At 41.3% G+C, this 10,375-nt stretch overlaps 2 protein-coding genes across 3 annotated transcripts; one reads left to right on the top strand and one right to left on the bottom strand.

Annotated features, from left to right (window-relative positions):
* The first annotated feature begins 3,126 nt into the window (after positions 1–3,126).
* On the top strand, positions 3,127–5,119 carry LOC139774099 (E3 ubiquitin-protein ligase TM129). Of its 2 annotated transcripts, none has more exons than XM_071709087.1 (7): positions 3,127–3,323; positions 3,407–3,667; positions 3,769–4,018; positions 4,124–4,313; positions 4,388–4,582; positions 4,682–4,827; positions 4,924–5,119. In XM_071709087.1, exons 2-7 carry the CDS (start codon positions 3,466–3,468, stop codon positions 5,045–5,047), a joined length of 1,107 nt encoding a protein of 368 aa, XP_071565188.1. In that variant the 5' UTR covers positions 3,127–3,323; positions 3,407–3,465; the 3' UTR covers positions 5,048–5,119. The 2 variants fall into 2 exon arrangements, with proteins under 2 accessions (XP_071565188.1, XP_071565178.1); XM_071709077.1 differs by having other exon boundaries at positions 4,388–4,597.
* A 116-nt stretch (positions 5,120–5,235) lies between these two features.
* On the bottom strand, positions 5,236–10,328 carry Rpii140 (RNA polymerase II subunit RpII140). The gene is made up of 7 exons (XM_071709037.1): positions 10,156–10,328; positions 7,488–9,423; positions 7,174–7,396; positions 6,634–7,095; positions 6,197–6,539; positions 5,862–6,120; positions 5,236–5,762 (listed from the first exon to the last, which is right to left on the bottom strand). The coding sequence occupies exons 1-7, from the start codon at positions 10,181–10,183 to the stop codon at positions 5,477–5,479; spliced, it is 3,537 nt and encodes a 1,178-aa protein (XP_071565138.1). The 5' UTR covers positions 10,184–10,328; the 3' UTR covers positions 5,236–5,476.
* Positions 10,329–10,375: the final 47 nt, after the last annotated feature.

Raw genomic sequence — 10,375 nt, 5'->3', positions numbered from 1 at the left:
TTCGTAGGATAACCAATCACAGAGCCGTATTACCATTCTTGTACTATTTAATTTTTCTATCGTTTTGAAAAAAAAAACGATTTTTTAAAGAAATAAATACATATGTCCTACATTTTGATCTAGAACACAACATGTTAAAAGCGCAACATATCAAAATCAAAGGAGAACACTTTCGTGAGGTTCCTCGTGAGAATAAATGATAAATCGGTACGCCAATAATATATTTTGTAATACGTAATATAATATTGGTAACAAAACAATTTGACATGACATTTGTAATGACAATTTCTATTTGTCGAAAATATATAATTATATATAATTAATGTTAATAGGCGAAAAACCTGTTTGCGCGCGCACACTCGCATGCATACGCAAATAATGCAAATATATACACATAGAAGATATCTTATAAAGCTAGCACATCAACTATGCGCGATTCGTAATTCGAGATTCATAATTCGCTATTTGTATGAGATTCCCGAACAGTGCGAATGGGAGAAATATTCATTCGAGTTCTCGTTCGTTGTTTAAAATTCATGCCAATTCGCCGCGGAGCGGTTTTCTCGACGAATCAACTAACAGTAACATATTAATTATACCTGATTGTACAGTAGCAATCGACGTACTAATCAATTTTATTAATCCGTTAACTGAAAAGATGAAAGTTCTCGGTGTATTTCGCCAATCATCATGCACTGTCACGAGCATGCATGATCGTGCGCGAGAACAGTAATTCATTTCGACATGCGGCGCGAGGAAGAAGCGTTTCTTTTTTATTTCTCGTTCACGATATCGTAAATCGACGACTGACAAATGAGACGAGTTTTGCGCCAGTTTCATCAAGAATCGCGGCTATACACGACCAGACCCTTTCGAGATCTAATCTCCTACCTGCGAAAGAGTTTCGAAATTTCTATCTCTTCTCGAATAAACGATAAGCGCGCGTAATAATAAAAAGCCGTGATCGGACTACGGATTGGGATTGAGAATATTGAGATTGAATTGAAATTTAATCAATCAGAATGAAGAAAACTAACTTCAAGTTTAGTGAACTTTGCTCTAATTGGTCAAATTTCAATCGAATCTCAATCCCAATCCAAGCATACAATCCCGCCATAAGCCGAAATTGGCCGCGTCTTTAACGTCAATTAACGCGACGCTTCGACGCGCCGGTTGGAGACGGTAACGGCATTCCGTTAGCTCGAATAGCATTGAATTATTGGAGCATCGATTTGCACGATTGCTGGTTGGCGAAATACCAGTTTGCCGCGATACAGAGACGCACTGGCAAACGCATATCGGCCTTGCGTGTGCCTATATATACGTTTTCTTTCTTTCTTTCTCTTTCTTTCGTCTATCGACACAGAGAAGAGAGCCAAAATCGCCATCGAGGCGTCGTCTTACGTTATCCACTGTTCCAGCGAGCAAATGCACCGATCATCTGTGGAAAGGAAATTACTTTTCAAAATTCTTGCCTCCAACAAGAAACAAAAAGTTGTTCCGCATTGTGAGCAAGTCGCTCAAAGGAAATTCTTAAACGATTTTTAATTCTTTCAACCATTTGACAAATTACAAGAAGATTTGTTCTTCTTCCTTGTTAACGTTTCTGTATAACTATCCGAAATTTATATTCAACGCTGTTATTTAGCTTGGGTACAATTTTTAGGATCCCAGGAAAAATTAACAGGGGAGACGGCTGGTCTAGTGGGTAGAGCGCCAGATTCGTAATCCGGAGAGCCGGGTTCGAATCCCGCTAGGCCACTGAGAATTTCTCAGCAAAAACGCTGCTGCCCCCCCCCCCCCCCATCTAGCGGAAAGAGGTATCACTAGATGGAAAAACTGGGCTCCGTCTTTCGGAAGAAGACGTTAAACCGTTGGTCCAAAAAAAAGGTAATGGGAGTGGAATTGTCCTTTATGGAAATTTTTATCTTGCACCAAGTTCGTCTCGTAGTACTTCAAAAGGTCAGATTCCAGCTCCTGTTGCAGCTGATTCGATAGGTTTTCGATCTTTTTTTTTTCCCGGACGAATTATTGCGTTTCCCGGGGCTTCCCCTTCATTGTGAAAACGCGCCTAGATGGATACCCGCGGGGTTTTTTTAGCCGGTAAAAATCCGGCACTCCCCTCGGCTCTTCCCGGTGGCGGGGGGGGGTCTTCCCCCTCCTCTTCATAGAGGGGGCTACTGGGTAAACTGGGCTTCGGCCCGGGATCCCAGTAGTAAAACTCGTAAACTATTATTTACTGTATATCCCCGTAGGGTTCACAGTCTAGTATCTTACGGCGTTTTTGAAGGGACGTACCCAACCCTATCCCACTCCATCCATTTCCTTTGGACCAACGGTTTAACGTCTCTTCCGAAAGACGGAGCCCAGTTTTTCCGCACAAGATCCTATCTTGCACGGAGGGCGCAGTTTCTTCGGAAAAAAACTTTTTCCATGTTACATGGCTCTAGTGGACTCGAACCTGGTTCCTCAGATTACGAGTCTGGCGCTCTACCACTAGACCACACTGCCGCCCGGATCCCAGTAGTAGAAGTAAAAAAAAAAGGAAAAATTAACAATAATTAAAAAAATTTTGATTTTCTACCTGTAAAAAAACAAAAATAAATATGCATATTGTGTGATGCTGCAACAGTAAACTAATTAAGCAATATTGCTTTTTGTCATTCAGAAGCATTATTATAAATTTTTCATATCACTGTACAGTTAATTATAATAAATAAATTACAACTATAGTGCATCTAATCTAGTCTAGTCTAAAATTACTTTATATTTTTGTACAAGTGTTTACGAAAATATTTTCAAAGAAAATAATTAATTAATTAATTAATTAATAATCATTTAATTTACAATTTACATGGCTTATGTATTATCTACGTGAAAAATGTAATGTAAACATAAATGTAAATAATACGTAAACAATCCATGTAACATAATCTTGAAATTTTAATAAAATAATATTAACATTATTTACGCTGTATTACCGACCTGCTCATTGCTTTTTATGCGACCGAGCGAATTGACTTTGTAGTCGCGGCGGGTAAAATTATGTCCTGAAAAACCAATTGTCGATAACTGAGCAGTTTACTACATTACCGATGCTCGTGCTACGTTGTGTTTACAAAATCTAACCTACAAATCTTTCTGGATCTGTCATTGCTGGTGGATTTGGATACAGAGTTTCGATAAACAAACAGATATATCCGTCGTCAAAATCAAAGTCGAAACTATACGCTCTCGGATGATTCGTGATCTTTGACAGTTTCCACGAGCAGTTATGAAAAGACACCTGCAGTCTGTGTGTCACTGAACGTAACTTACTGAATGTAATCCATCGCAATTGTTACTTATACGAGAAATTCAGCGGAGAGGATGGTGCTAAAATAATTTACGAAGTTATTCCAAACAGGTCGTTGCTACGCTGCTGACAAACGGCGAGTCTCCCTCTACTTTTCTCTAAATGAAAAAATGTCAGCTGTACTTTTCTATACTTTGTTTTATCTTCTGATGTCCGGATGTATAATCTATCCGCCGACGGAATTTGTCTCAGCGGGACTGACTGTCAAAGATGTCTTCGCAAATTGGCTTGGCAGTGAGAATGAGTTTTTCGTACAGTATCACATCAGGAGGAGCGTAACCACTTTACTTCTGCATTCTGCGCTACCTCTGGGTAAATATATACATATGCTTTTTTTCTCTAATTATATCCAATTGTCTGCTCTACATCATTTTTACAAGCGTTTACTGGTATACAATCCCCTCTTTGTACAGGCTACGTTCTAGGATTGCTCTTCTTCGATCACATAGATGCTGAAAAGCTGTTGGTAAATGATGGAAATTACCTTGGGCCGTTAATCGTTCTCTGTGCGACGATTATTCCGCTTTACACGCTAAACAAGGTCTTCGAGTGGTCTGTGCACAATTGGGCCACGCATCCGATAGCAAAGAATCTGTCTGTGTACGGCAATAATAATACGCCATGGACATCTGTCGCCTCGGACATTAATACAGAGTATCGAAGGTTCGTTCAAATATCTAGCTTGTACTTAGGAACTTAAATCTCACACATACGCGTATATGTTGTAAATACATGTATTTATACTAAAATGTAGCCATTTCATTTTAGAATAGATAAAATCGTTATTGTCACAAATAGCGTAACTCGTGTCATAGCGACGGACAATTGGATTATTAAGATCACACCTTATAAATTGCAAGTGGCACATCAAAGCGACGCGACCTTGGTTGTGAATAAGAGCGACGTCCATTTCATGTCGCCCACAACGAGAGATCAAGTTCAGTTTATCAATATACAGGTATTAGTCGTAACTACTCAAAAATTGCTTCCGATTGTCCATGATCCACTGATCTACGTGTCGTTTTTTTCCAGGTGAAACCCATGCGAGCTATGGCACAGGAGTTCGACATAAGATTAAACGCATTAGATTTTAAGGATCTGCAGGACAAAGTTTCACGGCCAATTGCTGTACTGCACAATATAAGGTTCCACAGAACCTTGCTCGACAGATTTATCGACACTTTCAAAGAAGAGGTCGATAAAAATCCATTCTACGATACTGCCGAGGTATCAAGTGGCACGGTTGTTATCGCCACAATTATTTTGATTTCTCTTCTCGTCTGTTTGTCTTCAATACTTCAATTACATTGATTCATACATATATAGGAGTTAGGTCAATGCATCGGATGCATGCAAGCGTTGTCGAATGTTAAATTGAACAGATTGTGCAACAGTACCGAAAATAGAGGCGTTGACGACTGCACGACGTGTTTTTGCCGTCCAATGTGGTGTATAGAGTGTATGGCGAAATGGTCGGTAAATTTTTACTATAATTTATTCTTGATTACTTCTATTTATATCATATATTCAGATACCGTGTATTGTTAATATTACCATTACTTGAACAGGTTTGCCTCGAGACAAGATGAGAACGCACCAGAAACGTGGTTGTCCTCCAAATGTACCTGTCCTCTTTGCAGAGCACGATTCTGCGTTTTAGATGTGTGTCTTGTAAGAAATCCTAATGATTAATTCAGATAATGTGTATTATTTTGAATAATCCTTATTTGTATCAATCTTTTTTAAATACAATTTTTAAAAGAATATCCAAAATTTATTTAAGCAACACATTTTTATACGTAAACTACATGTTTTCATGATGTTAACACATATACAAATTAATAGGAAGGTTAACTCTTTTGCGAGATTAATAACTAATATAATAAACCAATTTATTTTATTCACACAAATTGATAAACATCAAGCATTATGAAGTTTGACATACATAAAGATTACTATCATTTTATTATTAATAAATAGTTGCCAGTTCACATTAGAAACTTATGAAAAGCTTTTCATCAATCTGTCTCACGTGTCACTGTACGACAATACGGTATGCAATCTGTATATACAATGATAAGTCGATGATATTTTACGTAAAATAAATTATTTACAGAAGACTCATTGTATCATGAGTCTAGGTGCAATATTCATTGCCATTAGTTCCTGGAAGAGCAACTTTGCCGCGTACGGCAGCCTGATTTGTGAAATTTGCGTTTTGTTTTTACATCCCTTGCATTCGAAAGTGTTGTTTCGCAAATTCGCTATAGCGATTAAGCCACAAAAATTACATATGTGAATTCTATATGGATCTGATACTTCAAACAGACGTTCTCGCAGAAACTGCGCCGCGCCATGAGAAATTTGACAATCCCGTTCCATTTCTCCGAAACGAAGTCCACCATCCCTGGATAAATACATAGATATATGTATATGTATTGTATTATATTTGAATATCGATATGACAGATTATATTAAAGTAACAAAAATAATAACACATAATTACCTCGCTCGACCCTCCATAGGTTGTCTAACTAAAATTTGCACAGGTCCTCTCGCTCTACTATGGATCTTATCGTCCACCATATGCTTCAAACGTTGATAATACGTCGGCCCCATAAAGACTTGCGCGAGGATCTTATGACCCGTGTGCCCGTTGCACATCATTTCGTTTCCTCGCAATTGGTAACCGTACTCTTGCAAAAGCGTGGAAATCTTTTGCACGTTCACAGCGTCGTTAAACGGCGTGGCGTCACCAATCTCTCCTAAAAACATATCAAATTTGTGTAAGAGCATGTCCATCTCAAAAATTCAAGTATCGTTAAGTGTTTACCGTATTACCTTTATTGGCAGAAACTTTTCCTTGGATGCACTCGATCAAGTGACCGATAGTCATACGAGAAGGGATAGCGTGAGGATTGATAATAATGTCCGGTGTAAGACCTTCGCAGGAGAACGGCATGTCTTCTTGTCGGTACTGAATTCCGCATGTACCCTTCTGCCCGTGACGCGACGCAAATTTATCGCCGATTTGCGGGATACGTACACTGCGCACTCGGATCTTGCAGAATTTATATCCTTCGCTGTTCAACGTCAGCATCACTTGATCGACTATACCGGTTTCGCTGTTTCGTAAGAAAGTCGACGCGTCGCGTTTCATAAACCGTTTCGTTGTACTATCCAACTAAAAGGCAAATAGCAAAGAATAAAGCACGTTATCCTCTTTTTCCATTAGAAAGGTCTATTTGTTAAGGATAATTAAAATATAATCACTTTACCTCATCATCCGTTTCCGGCAAAGTAATCGTTTTTCCTATGATTACGTCGTCGCCCGATACTCGAATTCCAGGTGCGATGATCCCGTCATCGTCCAACTTGTCGTATATAGCGTTGCGCATTCCCTGGCAAGTTAAGCGCGAGGGCTTCTCGAACTGCTCCTCCTGGTCGCCGATCTTCTTCGACTCGGATTCCTTGTAGGAGCGATAAAACACCGATCTGAAGAAGCCTCTCTCGACGGCGCTCGCATTCAGAATAACGCTGTCCTCTTGATTGTATCCCGTGTAACACAGGATCGCGACGATGCTGTTAATGCCGGCCGGTAATTCACGGAACCTGAGGTACTCCATGGATCTTGTTGTGACCAGCGGTTTATGGGGATAATAGAGTACGTGAGCCAAAGTGTCCATGCGCACATGGAAATTCGTAATGTACACCCCCATAGCTTGTTTACCCATAGCACTCTGAAAAACAACTTGTGTATTAGATCTCGTAAAGACATTAAACGGTAGAGAGAAAAACGTAGCGACTACGCATGATACCTGATAAGTGTTCCTAGGGCTCTGGTTATGATCAGGGAACGGTATAATAGAAGCGCACACGCCCAAGATCATCGCCGGATGAATTTCGCAGTGCGTATACGTCGTACAATATGCGTATTCTTTGTCCTGTCGGAGGTCATCGGGTGACATAGCTATCATGACAGTTTCTTCCTCCAGGGTGTCTATGTATTCCACTACTCCGCTACCTACTAATTCCTGCCACCTGTAACACACACAAATTGATCATATATCGACGAGCGCAACATTCGTAAAAGCAGACGAATGGAAAGCAGGAATATCCTAGATGCGCTTACCCGTCGTTATTGTAATCTCTTTCTTTCAACATGTTAATATGCCTCTTCTTCAGTAGCAAATTTTGACCTTCTACTATGAGCAGAGGTCTACTGATCCTACCAGCGTCCGTGTATATCCTTATCTCGCGGTCTCTAATATCGCGGACCATCGATACTTCCGACACGATGATGTCCATCTGCCTTCTCAGTTTGCGTAAAGTGGCCATCAATTGATCCGGATCGCGATGGATGCCGACCCAGCATCCGTTCACGAATATCTTCGTGGCGTCGGCGATCGCGCTCGGAGCTATTTCCTCAAGGTTCTCCATGGACCACTCCTCCAAGAATTCTAGGATAGGTGAGGGCTGCGAGCCGACACTTATGTACGCCATCAGCGCTAGATTTTTCACCAGTCCTACAGCGGCACCCTCAGGGGTCTCCGCGGGGCACAGCATACCCCACAATGTGTTGTGCAGCTGACGTGGCTTGGCAAGTTTGCCGTCTCTTCCAATGGGCGAATTCACTCGTCTTAAATGCGACAGGGTCGACGCGAAGGTCAATCTGTTCAATACCTGCGACACACCCGCCCTCGCCTGATGCGCCTTCTTCTGGTCGCCCCAGTTACCCGTGGCGAGCGAGTATCTCAGACCGTCCGTGATGATTTTCGTCTTGATAGCCAGCTCGAGATTGAAGTCCTTTCCCCGATCTATGAATTTCTGCGCGTACAAGCGTACCTCCTTCATTAGATTTTTGAATAGACCTCGGAACAAAAACGCCAGCAGAGGCCCGGCCAAGTCCAATCTCTTATTACCGTAATGATCGCGATCGTCCAATTCCCTTCGTCCCAGAGACGCCGACAGCAATCTGTGGACCATATAGCCGAGGAAATAAGCCTTTTTGGTTTCGCAGAAATCGCTTATGCCGACGTGCGGCAGCATCTCCTTCTGCAGGATTTCTCGAGCGTATTTAATCCGCTTCTCCTTGGTCACTCCCGGCTTGGCGCCTCTAGTACCGATAAAATTCAAAGCGACGTTCTGTTCCTGTATGACGAAAGCTTCGTCCAAGGACGGCTTCACCATTTCCATCATCTCGGGATCGTCAAAATCGTAAATGATATGTTCGAGGATATCGCGATCGGCCACAAATCCGAGCGCTCGAAAAACCACCATTATGGGGATCTCCTGCTTGATGTAAGGAATAATGGCGATAATGCGTTGGCCTATAGCAGACTTCTTAATACTGGCGCCGCTCTTGGCCATCATATTGATCCACAAGGTCGAGGTCGGACGCGAACTGTGTTCCAGGCAGGAACGGATTTCCGCCTTGTAGGCGTACTTCCCGTCCTTCATGCTGAACACGTAAACGGTGTTTGTAGCCATTTTCTCTTGGGCTATAAGAACCTTCTCCGAGCCGTTAATGATGAAATATCCACCGGGATCCAGCGGGCATTCGTTCAGTTCCGTCAAGTCACGATCGGACAGACCGGCGAGCAAGCAATACTTTGATCTCAACATAATCGGTATTTTCCCGATAAATGTTTTTTGATGCTGCGTCTCTACAGGGTCTTCGCCATCCTTCTCGATCGTCTTGGTGATATCCACGTACAACGGCGCGGAATACGTTAGATTTCTTAATCTGGCTTCATTGGGCATCATGGGAGACGGCGCGCCATCCTTCTCCCAATGGGTCGGCTTCGACAAGTAAATCTGCTCGAATTTCAACAAATGTTTCACAGGTTTCTCTATCTCGCCTGTGGTGTGCTGCGCCTCTGCCTGCAATTCTATCTGCGGCGAATCCTCCACGATACGCTGAACGGACATTTCGATAAATTCATCGAAGCTATCCAGCTGCTGCCGTACAAGTCCTTTCTCGTCAAAGTATGCATTGATGAGGATCCAGCAGGCTTCTTGCCAAAGTTTAGACGAGATTTCGTCCGCGTCTTCCTCATCATATTGATCTGGAATAAGTAAGAGTAGCATTTTAGGGATTTTTTAAATTAAGCAGGCTCCAACTGCTCAGCCAGCATGAAAGCCTATAAAGTTTGAAGTCAAGCCAGCAAAATAGCTAGCGACACTGCTCATACAGCAATAAGCACACAAATCCAGCAGGCCTATTCTATAACTCTCGATGAGAGTATCATTATCGTTATATTGTTGTTGCGTAGCTTTTTTTATCATATATTATACCTGTACGATGACAACATAACAATGCCGACACTGTTGTTTAGAGTTACAGAATAAGACTGCAGCAATCCAGCATGAGCAAACTGAACAAAAGTGCATAAAACTATTAAAAAATAGCACTTATAAGCTTATAAGTACAATTAATATTAAAGTAAATCTAAAATAATAAATGTACTACGCATGATACTTTTGCATAAATCAATTATTATAAGATTTCACCGACATGTGGATCAAATTTGATGAAAATTTCACTTTGGTATTGACAGCAAAGATGAGCGAATCAACGTGTTAACAAAAGTTCGCAAAACTCAAAAGTGAGAAAGGCAACTTTGATGATAAATGTCCTAGAATTTCTTTAAAAATTAGCAGGAGGAAAAGATTCGAGCAAAAGTATTGGGAATATCATAAAGAAAGTGAAGACCGCAAAATTGCGCCTCACATGCAATTGCGAAGATTTACGAGATATCATAACCTTAATTTAATTCTAATTGTTTTGGTTCACTTACTGTCTTCGGCACAGAATATATTACTCATTTTTTCTTAGCGTGCGAAATATGCGATTTCGGGATATAGCTTCCACGTTAGTCGCAATTTTTTCTTGCAATTCCTGCTAATGGAGCACAAATGAGCACAAATCGACGCCAAACACCCGGCGAAGATGCACACTGAACACTGAAGCGATATGGCGAGTATGGCGACAGGCGACAGACGACGACAGTGCCGACA

This window comes from Temnothorax nylanderi, unplaced genomic scaffold (genome assembly GCF_030848795.1).
Source record: "Temnothorax nylanderi isolate EJ_2023f unplaced genomic scaffold, tnyl_v1.0 TNYL_tig0004_pilon, whole genome shotgun sequence".
NCBI classification, from domain to species: domain Eukaryota; kingdom Metazoa; phylum Arthropoda; class Insecta; order Hymenoptera; family Formicidae; genus Temnothorax; species Temnothorax nylanderi.
This window is presented reverse-complemented; position numbering and strand designations above follow the sequence as displayed.

What these genes read in the sequence shown, in the direction of transcription:
- LOC139774099 (XM_071709077.1), top strand. Translation starts at nt 3,466, where the DNA reads ATGTCAGCTGTACTTTTCTATACTTTGTTTTATCTTCTGATGTCCGGA. An exon ending in TTCAGTTTATCAATATACAG is followed by an intron (nt 4,314 to 4,387) that starts GTATTAGTCGTA and finishes GTTTTTTTCCAG; the next exon opens with GTGAAACCCATGCGAGCTAT. An exon ending in ATAGAGTGTATGGCGAAATG is followed by an intron (nt 4,828 to 4,923) that starts GTCGGTAAATTT and finishes TTACTTGAACAG; the next exon opens with GTTTGCCTCGAGACAAGATG.
- Rpii140 (XM_071709037.1), bottom strand. Translation starts at nt 10,183, where the DNA reads ATGAGTAATATATTCTGTGCCGAAGACA. An exon ending in TATATTCTGTGCCGAAGACA is followed by an intron (nt 9,424 to 10,155) that starts GTAAGTGAACCA and finishes TACTTATTCCAG; the next exon opens with ATCAATATGATGAGGAAGAC. An exon ending in AAAAGTTTCTGCCAATAAAG is followed by an intron (nt 6,121 to 6,196) that starts GTAATACGGTAA and finishes ATATGTTTTTAG; the next exon opens with GAGAGATTGGTGACGCCACG.